The sequence below is a fragment of the Pongo abelii genome, chromosome 23 (genome assembly GCF_028885655.2).
Source record: "Pongo abelii isolate AG06213 chromosome 23, NHGRI_mPonAbe1-v2.0_pri, whole genome shotgun sequence".
Taxonomy (NCBI): domain Eukaryota; kingdom Metazoa; phylum Chordata; class Mammalia; order Primates; family Hominidae; genus Pongo; species Pongo abelii.
Window position 1 is genome coordinate 45,782,698 of NC_085929.1, and position 19,987 is coordinate 45,802,684.

Sequence of the window (19,987 nt, forward strand, 5' to 3'; positions counted from 1 at the left end):
CGCGATCTCGGCTCACTGCAACCTCCACCTCTTGGGTTCAAGCGATTCTCATGCCTCAGCCTCCTGAGTAGCTGGGATAACAGGCGCGCGCCACCATGCCCGGCTAATTTTTATATTTTTAGTAGAGACGGGGTTTCACCATGTTGGCCAGGCTGGTCTCGAACTCCTGACCTCAGGTGGTCCGCCTGCCTTGGCCTCCCAAAGTGCTGGGATTACAGGCATGAGCCACTGCGCCTGGCATTTTTTTTTTTTTTTTTGGTAGCGATAGGGTCTATGTTGCCCGGGCTTATCTCCAACTCCTGGGCTCAAGTGATCCACCTGCGTTGGCCTCCCAAAGTGCTGAGATTACAGGCGTGAGCCACTATGCCCAGCCAGATTATCTTAATAACATTTTCTTTTCTCTACCTTACTTTTTTATAAGACTATAGTATATAATACACATAACACACAAAACGTGTTAATCAACTGTTTTCACAGTCAACAGTAAGTTATTGGTAGTTAAGGCCGGGTGCAACGTCTCACGCCTGTAATCCCAGCACTTTGGGAGGCTGAGGCGGGCGGATCACTTGAGGTCAGGAGTTTGAGACCAGCCAGGCCAACATGGTGAAACCCTGTCTCTACCAAAAATACAAAATTAGCCAAGTGTGGTGGCGGGCGCCTGTAGTCCCAGCTACTCGAGAGGCTGAGGAAGGAGGATCTCTTAAACCCAGGAGGCAGAGGTTGCAGTGAGCCGAGATGGCGCCACTACACTCCAGCCTGGGCGACAGAGCAAAACTCCATCTCAAAACAAACAAACAAACGAACAAACAAACAAAGTTATTGAGTGTTAAATTTTTTTTTTTTTTTTTGAGACGGAGTCTTGCTCTGTCGCCCAGGCTAGAGTGCAGTGGCATGATCTCAGCTCACTGCAAGCTCCGCCTCCTGGGTTCAGGCCATTCTGCCTCAGCCTCCCAAGTAGCTGGGACTACAGGTGCGCGCCACCACACTCAGCTAATTTTTTTGTATTTTTTTAATATAGACAGGGTTTCACCGTGTTAGCCAAGATGGTCTCAATCTCCTGACCTCGTGATCTGCCCGCCTCGGCCTCCCAAAGTGCTGGGATTACAGGCGTGAGCCACCGCGCCCGGCCGGTAGTTAAGTTTTAGGGGAGTCAAAAGTTATACCTGGATTTTTTACTGCATGGGGGGTCACTGCCTCGATCCCCACATTGTTCACGGGTCAGCTGTAAATGAATGTGCAATGTGGAGCCAGGGAAGCTGCTGAGGTGGGAGGTCCTGCCTCTGATTAAATGTATATGAGAAATGCTGGGAATAGTGGTTCCCAGGAAGCAGGAGTGAAGCACTGGGCATTGGGCTGGATATTGTGTCTGTCACTCCAGATCCTCAAGCCGCCCTTCACCTACTGCTCTGTGCCCCAGGATGCTGACTTCTGGGGACTGTATCAACCCAACTCCCTTGCCACTTCCAGCTGGGTTCAGCCATTGGTGTCACCAGCAGAACAGAAGGTTGGGGTCAGTGCTGTGCTGGTAGATGTCTAACAAGCAGCTCCCTGGAGGAACGGCCCTGATCTCTAGTGTCTGTCTGTTTCCCTGGTGTAAATATTCCTGCTGTGGGTAGAGATGGTGTCACAGATGGATAGGGGATGACATGGTGTCTTCATCATAGGCCCTGGTGTTGCCATGCCAGTGTGTCCATAGGCCCTGGGCCATGGGGGAAGATGGCGTGGCGTGTCAATGTCCAGGTGTGTTCCCAGGTGCTGGCATGGGGATGAGCTGGGGCTTTCACACCAGCTGGTCCTCCTCTGTGCTTGGATCCCCATCTGTCAGGTGGGGGTGACAGGCAGCTCCTTGCTGCCCCCTGTTGAGGGGTTTCTGTGCAATAAGGCACACAGTCCTGTCTGGCCCAGTGCCTGGGGCCCGTGAGTCTTCAGTAACAACGGCCATGGTGGTGACCATCGCCTGGGTCCTTGCTCATGCCCCGGGGCTGGCTGACCAGGCTCAAGGATGGCCTGGGGTGGAGGCCTGCTGGAGACGCCCACTGGGGAGGAGACGGCGGCCAGTAGGATGGGGAAGTTGGCAAGGCAGCTATCTTTAGTGCCTTCCCTCACAGCCGTTTTCCTCTGCCGGGCTAAGCAGGACTCTGGTGGGGACCGGGTGGGGAGGGGTCACTTCTCCATAGTCACATGAAGCCCAGTGACCTGGAGGCCAGCTGTGCAGGCTCAGGGCCCAGCGAGGGTGGGGCTGGCTGTGGTACCGGGCTCCAGGAGACCTCATCCGTAAAGAAGCAGGGGCCAACTGTAGGATCCTGGGAGAGGGTAGGGGGCCAAGGAGCATTGGGGCTCGCAGTGGCTGCTGGGAAAGTGTCCCTCCAGTCTTCACCCAGAGTTTTCGCAGCCCTCCTGCACCAGGACAGCGTGGTGTGATGGTTGTGCGCTCGTGTGTGGAGCCTGTATTTTATATCCCCACCTCGCGACTCCTAAGAGTCTGACCTCAGAGACTGTGACTTAACCTTGCTAAGCCTCAATTTCCTCCCTGTGAAAACAGAAGTGATGCCAGGCTCAGTGGCTCACACCTGTAATCCCAGCACTTTGGGAGGCCGAGGTGGGTGGATAACCTGAGGTCAGGAGTTCAAGACCAGCCTGGCCAACATGGTGAAACCCCGTCCCTACTAAAAATACAAAAATCAGCCAAGCCTGGTGGCGCGCCTGTAATCCCAGCTACCCAGGAGGCTGAGGCACAAGAATCGCTTGAACCCGGGAGGTGGAGGTTACAGTGAGCTGAGATCGCGCCACTGCACTCCAGCCTGGATAACAGAGTGAGACACTGTCTCAAAAATAAATAAATAAATAAATAAATAAATAAATAAATAAGGTAACTCTGGGCTGGGCAAGGTAGCTGAACGCCTTTAATCCCAGCACTTTCCGAGGCTGACAGGGGAGGATTGTTTAAGCCTAGGAGTTCGAGACCAGCCTGGGCAACATGATAAGACCCAATCTCTACAAAAAATACAAATATTAGGCCGGGCACGGTGGCTCATGCCTGTAATCCCAGCACTTTGGGAGGCCGAGACAGGCGGATCACAAGGTCAGGGGATCGAGACCATCCTGGCTAACACGATGAAACCCCGTATCTACTAAAAAATAAAAAAATAAAAATAGCCGGGCGTGGTGGCGGGCGCCTATAGTCCCAGCTACTCGGGAGGCTGAGGCAGGAGAATGGCGTGAACCCAGGAGGTGGAACTTGCAGTGAGCCGAGATCACGCCACTGCACTCCAGCCTGGGCCACAGTGCGAGACTCCATCTAAAAAAAATATATATATACAAATATAAGCCAGGCATGGTGGCACACACCTGTAGTCCTAGCTACTCGGGAGGCTGAGGTGGGAGGATTGCTTGAGCCTGGGAGGTCAAGGCTGCAGTGAGCTGTGATCACACCACCACACTCCAGCCCTAGGCGACACAGTGAGACCCTGTCTCAAAAAATAAAAATAAGGTAACTCTGAAAGAGTTGAGTACAAACCTTGGCACACCGTAGGTGCTCAACAAATAAGCCCTCTCCTTCTCCCTTGAGCCAGCATTCATTGGCTTTACCCACCCCTGGTAGCCTAGAGTGAGGGTGAAGAGATGCCTGGGCTCACATCCCAACCCCACCAATCATACAGCATCCCTGGGCAAGTTATTCATCCACAAGCCCCAGTTTCTTACTGTAAAATGTGATCATAACAGAACCTGCCTCAAGGAGTGAGCCTGATGACTTTTTCTCTGTGTGAAATGCTCAGTGCCTAATACAGAGCAAGATGCTCACAATGATTGCTGCCTGTTGTCCTGCGCACTGCCTTGACCTGTGAGTGCTGCTGATTGTGGGTGAGCAGCTGGTGAGGTTGGGCTCTGGATGGTTCCTGGATGCTCCCCCTTCCTCCCTCACTCTCAGGCCCGTGGAGTTACCGCAGCGCCCCCATTATCTGTGGTTTCACTTTCCTTGGTTGCAGTTTCCAGCAGCCAGCCACAGCCCGAAAATATTAGAGAAAATTTCAGAAATAATTCATAATTTGACATTGCATGCCATTCTGAGCAGGGTGATGAAATCGTGCAGCGATGATCGTGACTCATTTCTCTGTCCAGCGTCTCCGCACTGCAGGCGTTCCCTCCCGTGAGTCACTTTGTAGCCCTCTTGGTGATCAGAGAGAAAAAGCCTAATCCACAGAGGGTTCGGTACTATCTGTGGTTTCAGGAATCCACTGGGGATGTTGGAGGGTAGGGGGGCTACTGTAATTTCCTGCCTCCTGTGAGGTTTGCATCAGGCCGTCTCCTGTTGGTGGCCTGGCCTGGGCTCCTGAGACTGCTCCTGAAAGGGAAAGGGACTTTGGGCTCCTGGGAACTGCCCAGGAGGCAGGGCAGGGGGACCCCCAGAAGCTGCAGCAAGTAGCTGCATTCTCAGCTACGAGGTTGAGAACCAAGGGGAGGAGGGTGAGCTGCCAGCTGCATCTGGGTGGGGGGACAGAGACAGAGCAGCACAGCCCCCACCAGCAAGGCTGTCAACGAGGATCTAGGCAGAGAGCAATTTGGGGCAAGCCCACAAGGTGGCGGCCAGCCACTCACCCCTCTACACCCCGTGGCCATCCCCAGGTGAGCTGAGCGAAGTCCCTGGCTCCATCACACCTTTTAAGGCAAAGGAAGCTCCCGCCACCACCTCCCTGTTCCCACTTGCTCAGAAATTCCCAGCAGGTATTTTTTCTTTTTTTCAGGAGAATGGAATGAGACTTCTTGTTCTGTCACCGCAGGATTCCGGCGAGGCCTGTCTAGGGGTTCTGGTAAGAGAAAAGCGTGACAGGAAGCACATGCCAGCAGGCACTTGGAGATGTACCCTCGGTGACATGCACAGGCACGGCAGCCGCCCCACCCACCACAGGCCTCCGCTCGGGACAGCCAGGCACACACACAATACAGACGAGGCCCAGAGATGCAGAGACCCCCAATGAACCTACTCCATGCTAAGGAGACAAGAGATCCAGCTGGGAACGAGCCCCTATCATGAAGCCCCTCCCTCAGGAGCTCATACTGGAGCCCAGGAGCTTTGTCACACCCCAGGGCCTTCGCACTCACCGTTCCCTGCCGGGAGTGAGTGTTCCAGCACAGGGCTCCACGGGCAGGATCCTTGATACCTTTCAGATCTCAGAGAGGCCTCCTCGACCCCACCCACACGACTCCATCCCAGTTACCTGTTTTATTTCCTCACAGCCGTCTTCACTTCTAAACTGCCTTTTTTCTTGACAGGATCTTGCTCTGTCACCCAGCCTGGAGTGCAGTGGTGCAATCATGCATGGCTCACTGCAGCCTTCACCTCCCAGGCTCAAGCCAATCCTCCCACCTCAGCCTCCCAAGTAGCTGGGACTACAGGCACGCGCCACCATACCCAGCTAACTTTTAAATCTTTTGTAGAGACAGGTCTCACTATGTTGTCTCAAACTCCTGGGCTCAAGCCATCCTCCCATATCAGTCTCCCAAAGTGCTGGGATTACAGACGTGAGCCACCACACACGGCAGGCAAGGAAGGGCTGTGGGGCCGTCAACAGCAAAGGCTCAGCCCCCAGTCAAGCCAGGCTGCCCGTGAAAAAGGCTTTCTGTGCACTTGGGCACATGTGGACAGGTACGGGTGATGCCAGCCTCCACTTGCAGCCTACAGGTGTGTCTGTGGTACGGGGTGCCTGTGTGTGTGTCCTGAGCCTGGGGGCGGGCAGACAGACTACCCCTAGGGGCCTTTGTTCTTTGCGTCCTGTCATCCTTGCCATACACACAACTGGGTACAGAGCCCTGGACAGGAAGCAAGGCTCAGCCAGGACATCTCAGACCAGCAAACCCTTTCCTTTCTGGGCTGGTGGGCAGCGGGGCTCCAGGCCCAGCCTAAGGGATGGGGAAGGGAGGGGACAGGCCACTCAGCAACCCCACCAGGACGAGATCTAACCAGGGAGACTGACAAGAGGCAGTATCCAGGAGACCAGGCAACCAGGTCTCACACCTGGCCCTGCCACTAAGGTGCCTGGTGGCCTTGGGACAATAGGTCCTGACCCATTCCAGCTGTGCACTTGACTCCCATGACTGCGGGGCATCCAAAGACCCCGCTGCAGAAAGGAACCCTGCCCAATCCAAAACCCCTAGCAGGGCCCTCTTGCAGGGCATGTGCCGCGCACTCACCCCCTGGTGGCTCCAACCTGAAGTGCAGCTCCAGTCACCTAGGCCCAGACTGCAGAGCCAAGGATGGGAGGGGCTGCAGGAAGGAGGGTTCTGCCTTGAGACAAACTGCCCCAAGCCAAGCTCAGAAGGGGCTGGAGACATGAGGGGGGACACACGTGGGGAAGGTTCCTGCTACACACAACTCAACTCTGACCTGCCCCTGCCTCAGGACCCACATGGCACTTATCCACTCTGCACCTGGATGACTTCAATATTTTTTTTTTTTGAGACAGTCTCGCTCCGTTGCCCAGGCTGGAGTGCAGTGGCGCCATCTCAGCTCACTGCAAGCTCCGCCTCCCGGATTCACGCCATTCTTCTGCCTCAGCTTCCACCTCATGCCTGCCACCGCGCCCAGCTAACTTTTTGTATTTTCAGTAGAGACGGTGAAACACCGTGGTCTCAATCTTCTGAACTTGTGATCCGCCCGCCTCAGCCTCCCAAAGTGCTGGGATTAAAGGTGTGAGCCACCGCACCCGGCTGACTTCAAGATATTTTAGTGCTCCACCCCGCACCCTCAGGTCCACAGGGAGGCAGCGACAACTTGGGAATCTCCCCAACTGTTCTCCTGCAGTCCCACACACGCCCCGAGCCTACAGGTGCACCCCGAACGCTGATCCTCAGATCCCAGGTATTGCCAATCCATCCGAATAAACAGACTCAGACACGCAGTCAGGGCCCCAGTGACTAGCAGGCCTGCCAGACACTGCTGGGTGGACAGTCAACTGGCACAGCTGGGGACTCTATCCACAAATAACTCAGTGAGGGATGGAGTACAGCACAGCGCCTGCACACAGCCACAGCACCTGAGTCTGAGGGAGCAGCTTCAACGGCATCAGGGCACCTGTATTCCACACCCCGTCCTGGTAGAGCCTAGGTGCAGCTTGAGCAAAGATGGGGAGTCAGCAAGTGGGTCCAAGCACCAGGGTCCGTGCTGGGCTTCACCAAGATCAGCGGACTCCAGGCCAGGTCACAGGGGTCAGCTCAGAGCCTGGAGGCTTCCTTCAGCTTACAGCAGCAGCTGCACCCCAGCATCCTGGGCTCCAGGAACTGAGGGCAGCAGGCACTCAACATGCAAGTCCAGAAAGCAAATAAGTCCCATGCCCGAGGGGGCTGGGGTAGAGGGGCCATCTCCAGTGGGAACAGGGACTGCACCAACCAAGTCCCAGAAGGCAGACCCCAGCCCAGAGGGGACACACAGCCCTCTGCCACACGTTCCAACTAGGCTTCCAGCTGCCAAGCCTGGGAAGTCCCTTAACCTCTGTGCCTGTGTTCATGTTCTCCCAGTACCAGACTTGGGGTGCAGATTACAAAAGAACCTGAACAAGCCTTAACTGGAAGCCACCCTTCCCTGGATTAATTTAAAACCAAATGAACTTTTTAAACAAGTAACAGACCCAGGGTCTGCCTGCACATCAGGATCAAAGGCGCCAGGGAACATCCAGGCCTCCTTGTCTCCTTCCCGCCTCCACAGCACTGGCATCACCGAAGCTGTGCAAACAGCAGAGACCCAGCTGCCTCGCCCTGGTGACAAACATTTGCACAATGCCCACTGCTCCAGGCTGGATTTCTACAGCTCAGCAGCACAACCAGGCCCAGTTTTCACCTCCCTCCAGGAACTGAGGGTGGGGGACAGAGTGGGAGGCCAGAGGGCAAACCCAGCGAAGCTACAGAAAGGAGGGCAGTGGCCTTGGGGAAGACAAGGCACCTCAAGGGCCCCCATCTGCCTCCCCAGTCCCAGCCTCTCTCCTGAAGAAAGAGGCAAGATGTCAGTGGAAAATAACTTTTATTGAGACCCCACCAACTGCAAAATCTGTTCCTGGCATTAAGCTCCTTCTTCCTTTGCAATTCGGTCTTTCTTGAGTGGTCCCTGTGGGGAGAGAGGAAGTGGTCAGAGGTAGAAGATGGCAGGTGACAGCAGATGCCCACTCTAGAGGGGACCAAGACTCTGGGCCAGTCTCCACAGCCACAAGAGAGGCCTAAGGCATCAAGACCACCCCTACCCCGGCTGGAGCCAAAGGCAGACGGCTGGCCAAGCCACCACACCCAGCGAGGGGGGCAGGCAGAGGTGCTCACCATGAATGCTTTCTTCTCCTCCATGGTCTGGAAGCGGCCATGGCCAAACTTGGAGGTGGTGTCAATGAACTTAAGGTCAATCTTCTCCAGAGCCCGCCGCTTCGTCTGCACCAGCAAGGACTGTGGGCCAAGAGGGGAAGGCATTTAGGATTACGAGGAGCCAGGCTTTCCTCAGCACTGTTCACTGCGCCCCTGCATCTGGGAAGCCACACGATCAATTCAGCCTCCCCCACCGTCCGGCAGATGAGGACACACTCAAAGCAGCAAACAGCCCAGCAAGGCCAGACTGGGAATTTCCTCATCTCAGGACTTCAAAGCCAGTGTGAAAGGACTGCCAACACCCTCTCCTTCCTTTCCTCTCCCATCACAGAGCCACCAGCGTCTGTGGCCTTGGACCCTCCCTCTACAAGAGCCCCCCCCATGACGAGGCAGGACCTGCCTCACCTTGCGGAGGGTGAGCACCCGCTTCTTGGTTCCCACCACACAGCCTTTCAGCATGACAAAGTCATTGGTCACTTCACCATAGTGGACAAAGCCACCCTGGAAAACAAGAGCATCGGATCAGCACAGGCCCAGCACCAGGCCCAGGAGGGGATTGTTGTGCAGATGACCCCTCCAGGTTCAGGCCCTCCCTGACCACAGGGCTGTTCTCAGAAGGAAGGCAACAAGGAACGGTTCCGCAGTCTGTCTCGGGCGCTGTGCCCAGCGCACATTCCAGGCCTCATCACTGAACAGCTGAGCCTGAGACCCCACTTCTCACCAGCCAACCCCAACGAGTGGACTCAAATGACAATATGCCACTTACAAGGGACACAGCTAGGTGCTGTGCTGGCTTCAGTTAATGATCCTGCTAGCAGCCCCTAGGAAGCAGCCTATCCCCAAAAGCACGAGGCCTGGGGTGGCCTCACGGAGCAGAACACCCATTACTTACCAGAGGATTGATGCTCTTGTCAGATAGGTCATAGTCAGTGGAGGCATTGTTCTTGATCAGCTTGCCATCCTTGATAAGGTAGCCCTGGCCAATCTTATAGATCTGAATGAGCAAGAAGGGTGTAAGGCTGGGGCATTAGGGACAAATAACCCAGACACACCAGTGTGCTGACCTGCAAAGCACTCTAGGAAGGCACCTGAGGCCTCAGTCCCAGTCACAGCGTATCCCAAGGTCAGAGCAAAAAGCTGGCTGGCCCTCCAGGTTCCTTTCTGTAAGGTGGCTGGGCTAAAACTAAAGATCCTGCTGTACAACACAGGAGGCCTGTCACCCCCCTGGTGGTGGGATCAGGGACCAATAAGGCTAGCATCCCCAGCCACACCAAGTCAGCCCCACCACAGCCACTTCACAGGATGGCACCTTACAAATCATCAAGATGGGCCAGAACTGACCCATGAGAAGCATGTCCACATGATGCGTAAGCTACAGTCAATGAAGCAGCGCTGACAGGCACAGAAACCCTACTGCCCACCATGTGGTCATCTTCCCACCCCCAGGGAGCCACTCAGAACCTCACCTTCTTGTTGATCTCAGTGCGGTGATGGTAGCCTTTCTGCCCAGCGCGTGCCACAGAGAAGGCTACACGAGCAGGATGCCATGCCCCAATACAGGCCACCTTGCGCAGGCCTCGGTGGGTCTTGCGGGGCAGCTTCTTGGTGTGCCAACGACTGGTGACCCCTGGAATGGATACACATTACTGCACCTCAGCGCCCAGCACCTCCCACTGACCCCTTCCTGCTACTCAATAATTACCAACCATGGCTGGGTCATCTGAGGGAGTGATAAAGATTATTTCATGTGCATTACCCACAGGTCTCCCCTGTCAAGCTGGATAGGCTCTGAGGGTGTAACCCTGAACTCAATTCTGAATGGGTGCTTTTTAAGGAATCCATCAGTTTAAGCTCCCCCATCCGCAGGGACTGACTGACATTAATTCCAAGCTCCCCTTTCCAGTTATCAGTAGGCTAGAAAGAGCAAAGGGTCCAGGAACATGTTAAGAAGTTGTCCTCTGGCCCTCCGCTATCCCAGCTACTTCTGACCACAAGGCTGTTCTCAGAAGGAAGGCAGTAGAGAATGGTTCTACACTGTCTGATTCGGGCGCTGTACCCAGCGCTCACTCTGAGCCTCATCACTGAACAGCTGGGCCTGAAACCACTTCTCCCCCAGGTTTGCACAGAAACTCAAGCCACTGCAAAGCTCACCTTTGTAGCCTTTGCCCTTGGTCACCCCGATGACGTCGATCATCTCATCCTGCCCAAACACTTGGTTCACAGGTACCTGCTGCTCAAGCCTCTCGCGGGCCCAGTCCAGCTTCTCAGCCACGGTGCCTCCGTTCACCTGGATCTCCATCAGGTGGGCCTTCTTCTGGCGCAGAGGAAGCAGGCGCATCTAGGAGGAGGTAGACACAGCTCAGCTCCAGCTGCCAACGCTCCTCCCACAGCAGAGGAACTGCAGCTCCATGCGGCCTGATTGATGTCAAGCACACGGCAAAAAGCCAGTAACTCTGAACAAGTCACTGAACCTCACCAACAGGAAGGAACTTTCATTTTTGCCAACAGCAACAACTTAACTTTGGATACTGGTGCCTGAGTTACTGTCAGGATGAGCGGACAAGGCCCACACCACAGGTAACCAGATCCCAGCACCTACCAGCCCAATGTTCCTGTGGCTGTCCTTTGGGTCAGTTCCTTTTGGGGTATTGCAGTGGTTTTACCTCAGCCACCTACACTTGCCCTAGTGACAAGCCTGTTTTTGAGAGAGCACAAGCTCTAAGTAAGAAAATGCATCACCGGGCGCAGTGGCTCACGCCTATAATCCCAGCACTTTGGGAGGCCGAGGCAGGTGGATCACCTGAGGTCAGGAGTTCAAAACCAGCCTGACCAACATGGAGAAACCCCATCTCTACTAAAAATACAAAATTAGCAGGGCGTGGTGGCACATGCCTGTAATCCCAGCTACTCAGGAGGCTGAGGCAGGAGAATAGCTTGAACCTAGAAAGCGGAGGTTGCGGTGAGCCGAGAGGGCTATTGCACTCTAGCCTGGGCAACAAGAGCGAAATTCTGTCTCTAAAAAAAAAAAAAAAAATGCATTTAAGCATAAAGCTTTCACTCAAGGACAGCCTGGCAATGTCCTGACAGAATTTCAATGGTGGACATGCACTCTCATCCGTGGTGGCCCTCACCACATGGGGTTGTACTCAGCACTTGAGATCAGCCAGGATAACCAATAACAGGACAGCAAGAAGGACCCACTCTAACCAAGTCAATAAAGAGCCTGCTCAGCTCACCAACTAGGTTTCCAGGAGAGCAGCCAGTACCTCACAACCGACTTTCAGACAGGCATTTCAGTGTTACTGGTGAGTCACCAGTTGGGTCAGCCAGTTGGAATTTTAAAGGAGAATGGTTCCCCTGCTAAGGGCCAGTAACGACACAGTGCCCTCTGCTGGCAAGAGAGAAGCCTACCCATATGCATGCGGGCACGGGACCCCCATGATCACATAGGTCACTTCTACTAAGTGGCAGGCCAAGCCACCCTGGGGCACTGGGCTCACCTGGGTGTGGGCAATGACACGGATGACTTGGCAGTACTTCTTCATGCTGCTGAAGTCCTTCTCCAGCTGCTTCTTGCCATCCTCATCCTGCCATTTCTTGCAGTACTTGGTAAAGGCCTTCTTCTTAGATTTATGCCTTCAGGAGCAGAGCAGAGTTGGGGAGGGGACCAGGTGCAGGCCTTCATCACCCCTCCAAGGGGTGAGCGGAAGGCACACTGGCACCGCGTGGGGATGGGGCTCATTGCCGGCTTCTAAGGAGCCTTTTCCACCGGCAAGCGGAGCCTGGATGGAGCTCATCGGGCAGAGCCGAGCGGAGCTGAGCAAAGGTCCACAAGGTTAATTTAAGTTACACGCATTCAAACAAAATTCTTGCTCCGGGAGAAAGCAACCTTTCTGCCTTGGGGAAGCACCCACTCAGTGATAGAGGAAATGGGACATTCCACCCAGGGCCAGAGGCCCTTGCCACCCCTATAGGGGTTGAATTATTCTGCTACCTCTCCTGGTTTCTAGTTGGACTCTTCAACCAACTGGTCCTCAGCCACCACCCACTAGCCTGGACTCAGAACGAGGGTGTTAGCTTCCGGCTGAAACCAGATGGCTGGCTAAGTCTGATCCCAGGTATTTTTCTGTTCAAGAGGCAAACTAAACCCAAGACAGCAGCTCCCTGCCTGCTACAGAGCTGAGAAACCACCCACGTGCTGCTCCCTGCTCTCCAGCTCCCAAGCTAGGGACTGCATGGCCTCCTCCCTTACCAATTCTTATAGAAACGCCTCTTGCATTCATCACTGATGTGCTCAGCGAAGACAGTCTTGAAGGTCCGGAGGCCTCGAGGGGTTTCCACGTAGCCCACAATGCCCACAACCACCATGGGTGGTGTCTCTACGATGGTCACAGCCTCCACCACCTCCTTCTTGTTCACCTCTGCAAAAAAAAACAGTAGTCAGACTTGGCAGGAGCCCAAGCAAGGGATGTAATGTTTTCTAGGAAAATGCAAAGTGCCCATTTAGGCCAGAAGGGCAACTGGGCCCCACACCTGCAGTATGGACTCACAGGGCTGTCCTTACTACCTATTTCTCATTCTAAGCACATTTATGTTATTTAAACAAAAAATATCAGGACCCTAGACAGCCAAATACCTGTCCAGCTTCAAATCTCTTCTACAGAAACCTCTGGAGGCACACAAGATTGCTATTTATCTGGAAAATTCAATGTCCTAACAATAGCTCTGAGCTCAGAGATTAGTCAGTATCAACTGCCTAACATCAATGTCTCCATAGCTAGCAAGCAGTGCTGTTAGACATCTCTAAGTAGAACACACACAAGTGGCCATTATTTAAGCTTTCAGGTGAAAAAAAAATGAATGAGGCAGTTCTTATGTCAGCCTCAGCAGCTCCAACCCCCCACACTAGTGTTACTTCTCTTTGCTAAGGTTCCTGGCAAATTTACTATGCTCTGAAATTAATACCCCACACCGCACCTAAAGCAAACAGTGCTAGCCATCTGTAGCCTTGGAATATTAGTCTTGAAGTTGAGCATTCCCATTCTGCTGTCACAGCAGTTCTGACAACCTGTAACTCCTGCTTAAAAAAAAAAGTCTGCCCTCTGCTAACAGCTTGACTCCATCTCTACAGTTTCCCTCCCCCTCCACTCCTATTCCCCCAACTTTTAGGATGCCTGTACATACTGGATCCTGGCCTGTCGACTTCTCGCACGATGTGAGTCATGCCAGCCTTGTATCCCAGGAAGGCTGTGAGGTGGACCGGCTTGGACGGGTCATCCTTAGGGAAGCTCTTCACCTTCCCACGATGCCTGCTGCTGCGCTTCCGAGGCAGGAAGCCGAGGGACCCATGTCTGGGAGCGGAGAACTTTCTGTGAGACTGGGCGGGGGGAAAATCACCGTCAGCACCCAAACCAAAGCAGTGTCCCCTTCTCTAGTTCTCAGCTGCCTAAGTTCCAAATCTCAGCAATACTGAATCCTGACCAGACACCCAGAAAGCCGAGTAAAAAGGTCATTATCTCTTCCAGGCTCGCACGTGTCAAGAATGCTTCTGTATTCGACAAAATTTAAGCTGAATTTTATTTCAAATCCTCTCAACCTGTAAGAAAACGAGCCACCCATTTTTTTCTCTAACCCACACAAAAATACACTAAGTAGTAGCACTAAAAACTGCTTAACAAGCAGCTTTATGTACCAATTAGCAAGGTTTTGACCACTAAAGAAAGGGACTCCTGGGACTAACGCTGGGTAGCAGCTAGCAATGCTACGCTATGGGCTGCCTCCGGCGCCCGGACACTAATCACACCGATACACGTAGGCCAGAAAACTCGACAGAGCCAAATCAGAACATGACAATCAGCACACAGTTTCTGTCCGCCCGTCAATAAGTTCATCATCTGTGGTTTCTGGGAGCTCCAGAGGCCTTCGAAGTGCACTAGCGGTGCCAGATATTCAGGAGGACTCCACAACACTCCCCTCCCCCAAGCTTCTTTACCTCCCAATGAGAATGGCGCCGAGAACCCCCACCCAAGGCCCTTCTACCCAGACAAGCAGCTCATGAGCCCTAATCCCAACTAATGATAGAATTGGTGAGGTCGAAACTCAGAAATGACTCATGGCTTTAAAAATGCCGGGCCTCCAAGCCTGCTCCCACCCTTACGGCCTCTCTCTGGCCGACCTGCAGGCCCAAAGCCAGTCCTCCAAGCGCTCTTCTCCACAAGCCTCTCGACTTTACAGAAAATAGGCCAGACTGAAATCCCCGCTGGGTCGCCCGTGCCCCTAGAGCAAGCCCCCGGCGCCGGCCAAGACGGGATGGCGGCGATGCGTCGCGGATTCAGCCATGCCGACGCGGGTGACAATCAAACAGCCGCCATTACAACACATACCATCACGCCATCAAATCCCGCCGGTAGAGGCTAGTCGGCCTTTAGTGTCCGCTATATAAAGCCAAATCTGGCCCCGCCCCTTCCGGCGTGCGAGCGCGCCCCCGCGGCAGACGTCGCGTCGGGGGCACGTACCGAGCGCCATTTCCACGCACGCTCTTCCGCTCCTAGCTTTCGTTCGGAGGTTGACGTCAGCTTCGGAGACAGAAATTACACACTCTACGGCGAAGGGTCGGGTTCAAACTTAGTGAAAAGCCGCGGAGACGTGGACTAAGGGTTGGTGCGCCACAAATCTACGGCGTCCAGCAGCAGCCAATTTTGATAATAACGAAGAAAAATGGCTGGGTCGCTTCTCTTCCTGTGATATGCAGCTATGTCTGGAATTAGCGAAGAAAGACTGAAACTCTCGTTTCCTGGCTCCCACGCTGGTTTTGCCGCGACACCAATTTACCTTTAATACCTTTAATCTCGGGCATCCCTCCCTCAAGCCCTATCTCTGCCATTTCTCCCATGCTAATGCAGTGGCCCGCGCTTGATTCTGAGGGTCTCAGGAGCGTCCCAAGCCTGCGGAACGGCCTCACGACCTCGGGTCATGCCTAGTCCAGCTGCCCAGCCTCCCGGAGCCCCACGCCTTCCAGACCTCTGCATCAGCGAGGGCTTTCGCTGATCTCTGCCTAGGGTGACTCGGATCCTGACCGATTCCCTGCCTCCAGGCTCGTCCCCTACAAATCTTTTTTTTGAGACGGAGTCTTGCTCTGTCGGCCAGGCTGGAGTGCAGTGGCACGATCTCGGCTCACTGCAAGCTCCGCCTCCCGGTTCCCAGTTCAAGCAGTTCTCCTGCCTCAGCCTCCCGAGTAGCTGGGATTACAGGAATGCGCCACCATGCCTGGCTAATTTTTTTTTTTTTTTTTTTTTTTTTTTTTTTTTAGTAGAGACGGGGTTTCACCATGTTGGCCAGGCTGGTCTTGAACTCCTGATCTCGTGATCCGCCCACCTCGGCCTCCCAAAGTGCTGGGATTACAGGTGTGAGCCACCGCGCCTGGCCCCCTACAAATCTTTCTAAGAATCAAGTTTTATCTCGTTACTTTCCATGGCCGCCTCGTTGTTTCCTCGGAATTAAGCATCAACTTCAGCGGCCACCAAAGACGCTCCCCTAACCGTCTACTTCAGCCTCATGGCTGTGCCAGAGCACACGCTCTCATATCACCTGCTTCCTCTGTCCCACCCTGTCATCTTCTTTAATTCTGGGCCTGGCCTTTGTTCCCACCGTCGTTTAAAAAGCATTCTCTCGGCCGGGCGCGGTGGCTCACGCCTGTAATCCCAACACTTTGGGAGGCCGAGGCGGGCGGATCACCTGAGGTCAGGAGTTCGAAACCAGCCTGGGCAACATAGCGAAACCCCGTCTCTATTAAAAATACAAAAATTAGCCGGGCACGATGGTGTGCGTCTGTAATCCCAGCTACTTGGGAGGCTGAGGCGGGAGAATCGTTTGAACCCGGGAGACGGAGTTTGCAGTGAGCTGAGATTGCGCCAGTGCAATCCAGCCTGGGCGACAGAGTGAGACTCCGTCTCAAAAAAAAAATTATCTCACTTAATCCTCACACCTTTCCCAAAGGACATAACTGATAGATCTTCAATCCATTATTAGAAACCCTGGGGGCCACATATGTTTGAAAATTCGGCATTTTTTGAGTTTTAAAAAGGTAATATGGTGCACATACTGTATATTATGTAATCCAGCACTTTTTAAAGAAAAACAATATTCCGTAAGGAAACATGAATATTCACATGGAGTGGGACAAATATAAATAGACACATCAGTTAAAGGCTGACTTTGCTGCTCAAAAAATGCATCAGTTTACTTTTTGCTGCCAAATAATTTAAGGTTTTTAAAATTTCAGGATACAGGCCAGGCACGGTGGCTCACACCTGTAATCCCATCACTTTGGGAGGCCGAGGAGGGTGGATCACTGGAGGTCAGGAATTTGAGACCAGCCTGGCCAACACAGTGAAACCCCATCTCTACTAAAATACAAAAATTAGCAGTTGTTGTGCATGCCTGTAGTCCCAGCTACCCCGGAGGCTGAGGGAGGAGAATTGCTTCAATCCGGGAGGTAGAGGTTGTAGTGAGCCGAGATCGGGAAAGGGAAAGAATTCCCTTTCCAGTCAAGAAAGAAAAGACATCAGTAGACCTGAATTGCCTTGCCAACATACAAATAGCTCACCAGGTGTAGGGTAAACGCACCTAATAGCAATAACAAGCATACCCTTAGAATGACCTTGTATAGCAGATGCACCTGAATGTGTGTTCCGAGCTAAGGAATCTGGGAGTGGCCAACCCGAAGACTGGTTCCTTGTCTATGAGGAACACCTGAGCCCCCAGCCAGTCCTGTGGAATACAGACTCTACCAGGAATTGAGGCCCTAAGTTTTGGGTTAAATGAAGGCTACCAGAGAGAGGTCATTAAGGGGAAGGTGTTAAGTGAAAATGCTGTATAAACTGCATGCTGTTTGCAACCAGCTGCAGTTTTCCTGTCTAGCACACCACCACTGGAGTGTATGTACCGCGGATATGTTGTCCAGCCTGCCGCCATTGGACTCTCTCCTCTACGCCCCTAATAAAACCCTATGTTGGCTAGGCACAGGGGCTCATGCTTGTAATCTCAACACTTTGGAAGGCTGAGGCTGGTGAATAGCTTGAGCTCAGGAGTTCGACACCATCCTGGGCAACATGGTGAAACCTTGTCTCTACAAAAAATACAAAAATTAGCCAGGTGTGATGGTGCATGCCTGTGGTCCCAGCGGCTCAGGAGGCTGAGGTGGGGTGATCCCTTGAGCCCAACAGGAAGTTGAGGGTACAATGAGCTGTGATCCCACCACTGCACTCCAGCCTGAGCGACAAAGTGAGACCCTGTCTCAAAAAACAAACAAGCCAGGCGCGGTGGCTCATGCTTGTAATCCTAGCAGTTTGGGAGGCCAAGGTGGGTGGATCACGAGGTCAGTTCAAGTCCAGCCTGACCAAAGTGGTGAAACCCCGTCTGTACTGAAAAATTACAAAAATTAGCCAGGCGCAGTGTCAGGTGCCTGTAATCCCAGCTACTTGGGAGGCTGAGGCAGGAGAATCACTTGAACCCGGGCGGCAGAGGTTGCAGTGAGCCGGGATCGTGCCACTGCACTCCAGCCTGGGCAACAAAGTGAGACTCCGTCTCAAACAAACAAACAAACTCATGTCTCACTTGCTGGCTCTGGGTCTCTTCTTTGGTCTCGAATCTGATGCCTTCCCTATTGAGGTTAATAGGGATTCAGTGGTAGTGTACTTTGTTCAGGCAGGGAGGCTCATGCCTGTAATCCCAGCACTTCCAACTCCCAACCTCAGGTGATCTGCCTGCCTCAGCCTTCCAAAGTGCTGAGGCGGGCAGATTACCTGAGGTCGGCGGATCACCTGAGGTCAGGAGTTCGAGACCAGCCTGACCAACATGAAGAAACCCTGTCTCTACTAAAAATACAAAAATTAGCTGGGCGTGGTGGTACATGCCTGTAATCCCAGCTACTCAGGTGGCTGAGGCAGGAGAATTGCTTGAACCCAGGAGGCAGAGGTTGCAGTGAGCCAAGATCGCATGATTGCATTCCAGCCTTGGCAACAAGAGCAAAACTCCATCTCAAAAATAGATAAATAAATAAAATAATAAATAAAAATAAAAATAGGGATTCAGCACAACATTGTGTTAGGCCTCAGTTTCCTTATCTGTCAAATGAGGAATTCATTCATTCATTCAACAAATATGTACTGAGCCTGCTTTGCTTAGCCCCATGCAGGGCTCTGAAACACGGAATAAAACAGAGATGGGGTTGGGACCCCTGCCCTGGAAGAGATCAGTCTGCCTACATCATAGCTATGAAACAGAGGCCTGTGCAAAAAGAACTGGTGAATTTCCCAATTTATGGGCAGGGTCATCAGGGAAGCCTCAACCACAGAGATGTCATTTGAACTGGGCTTCAAAGGATTTTTATTTGTCCAGGAAAAAGGGCAGCTCTCCAGGCAGTAGGAACAATGTGTGCAAAGGCAGAAAGGATAAAAGACAGTGTGGCCTGCAGAACTAGCTGTGATTTGGCACAGCCCAACTGGAAGACAGTGGCAGGAGGCCGGTTTAAGAAGATAGGTAGGGTTCAGACCTAAAGTTTCCAGCTGGAAAACATCATCCCGAGGCCAGTGGAATGCATTGAAAGCCTATGAACACCTATGCACTTATTTTTATTTTTATAATGAGACAGGCTCTTGCTATGTTGTCCAGGCTGGTCTCCAACTCCTGGGCTCAAATGATCCTCCTGCCTCAGCCTTCCAAAGTGCTAGGATTACAAGCGTGAGCCACCATGCCAGATCAGCACCTGTGCATTTTAGAAGGGTGACTTTACGGGGCCAGCTGGATTAGGAGAGGATGGAAGGAGTTTTCACTGTTCCGTGTAAGCCACCAACATAGGCACCTGGCAAAGGGCACTGAAGGTGAATATACAGAAGAAAGGGATGAGTGGCCAGGCGCAGTGGCTCATGCCTGTAATCTCAGCACTTTGGGAGGCTGAGGTGGGCGGATCGCAGAGCTCAGGAGTTCAAGACCAACCTGGCTAACATGGCGAAACCCTGTCTGTACTAAAAATACAAAAATTAGCCAGGCGTGGTGGTGCAGGCATATAATCCCAGCTACTTGGGAGGCCAAGGCACAAGAATCACTTGAACCTGGGAGGTGGAGGTTGCAGTGACCCGAGATCACACCACTGAACTCCAGCCTGGGCAACAGAGCAAGACTCTGTCTCAAAAAAAAAAGGGGGGGAAGAAGAAGAAGAAAGGAGGAGGAGGAGGAGGAGAGAGAGAGGGAAGGAAGGAAGGGAAGGAAGGAAGGGAAGTAAAGAGAGAAAGAAGGAGGGAGAGAGAGAAAGAAAGAAGGAAAGAAAGAAAAAGAGAGGGAGGGAGGAAGGAAGGAAAGGGAGAGAGAAAGAACGAATGAAAGAAGAAGAAAGAAAGAAAGAAAAAGGAAGGAAGGAAAGGAAAGGAAAGGAAGAAAGGAAAGGGGATAAATCAGATGTTGAGACTGGACTGGCTCTGGAAACTACTTGTATGACTCAGGGTGGGTGGGACAGGAAGCAACGAGTATGGGAATCAGGATGCCCATTTTGGATATTGGGTATGTGGTGTTATTTTAGAAGGGAGAGTTTGATTTATATGTGTAGGGATGGATTCATTTATGGGGTTAACTATATCCTTTCAAGTACAGA

At 52.9% G+C, this 19,987-nt stretch overlaps 1 protein-coding gene, 1 long non-coding RNA gene and 4 other non-coding genes across 7 annotated transcripts; 1 reads left to right on the forward strand and 5 right to left on the reverse strand.

The window, feature by feature from the left end:
* The first annotated feature begins 1,625 nt into the window (after positions 1-1,625).
* LOC129052667 (uncharacterized) lies at positions 1,626-13,718 on the forward strand. 2 transcript variants are annotated; one of them, XR_008517770.2, is made up of 5 exons: positions 1,686-1,740; positions 4,073-4,147; positions 4,743-4,808; positions 6,604-10,917; positions 13,472-13,718. It is a non-coding gene; the product is annotated as an uncharacterized LOC129052667 (long non-coding RNA). The 2 variants fall into 2 exon arrangements; XR_008517769.2 differs by lacking the exon at positions 6,604-10,917 and having other exon boundaries at positions 1,626-1,740.
* On the reverse strand, positions 7,995-15,920 carry RPL3 (ribosomal protein L3). The gene is made up of 11 exons (XM_009234389.4): positions 15,806-15,920; positions 14,724-15,097; positions 13,525-13,717; positions 12,593-12,761; positions 11,841-11,976; positions 10,492-10,678; positions 9,807-9,967; positions 9,233-9,334; positions 8,746-8,841; positions 8,302-8,421; positions 7,995-8,095 (listed from the first exon to the last, which is right to left on the reverse strand). The coding sequence occupies exons 2-11, from the start codon at positions 14,724-14,726 to the stop codon at positions 8,051-8,053; spliced, it is 1,212 nt and encodes a 403-aa protein (XP_009232664.2). The 5' UTR covers positions 14,727-15,097; positions 15,806-15,920; the 3' UTR covers positions 7,995-8,050.
* Positions 8,945-9,037, reverse strand: LOC112130698 (small nucleolar RNA U83B). Its single transcript, XR_002912930.1, has one exon. It is a non-coding gene; the product is annotated as a small nucleolar RNA U83B (small nucleolar RNA).
* On the reverse strand, positions 10,336-10,430 carry LOC112130699 (small nucleolar RNA U83B). The gene has a single exon (XR_002912931.1). It is a non-coding gene; the product is annotated as a small nucleolar RNA U83B (small nucleolar RNA).
* LOC112130704 (small nucleolar RNA U82P) lies at positions 11,977-12,031 on the reverse strand. Its single transcript, XR_002912935.1, has one exon. It is a non-coding gene; the product is annotated as a small nucleolar RNA U82P (small nucleolar RNA).
* Positions 14,176-14,239, reverse strand: LOC112130693 (small nucleolar RNA SNORD43). Its single transcript, XR_002912925.1, has one exon. It is a non-coding gene; the product is annotated as a small nucleolar RNA SNORD43 (small nucleolar RNA).
* Positions 15,921-19,987: the final 4,067 nt, after the last annotated feature.

Coding starts and splice junctions, on each gene's coding strand:
- RPL3 (XM_009234389.4), bottom strand. Junction 12,762..13,524: donor AGTCGACAGGCCAGGATCCA/GTATGTACAGGC, acceptor TTTTTTTTGCAG/AGGTGAACAAGAAGGAGGTG. Junction 11,977..12,592: donor AGGCGTTTCTATAAGAATTG/GTAAGGGAGGAG, acceptor CTGCTCCTGAAG/GCATAAATCTAAGAAGAAGG.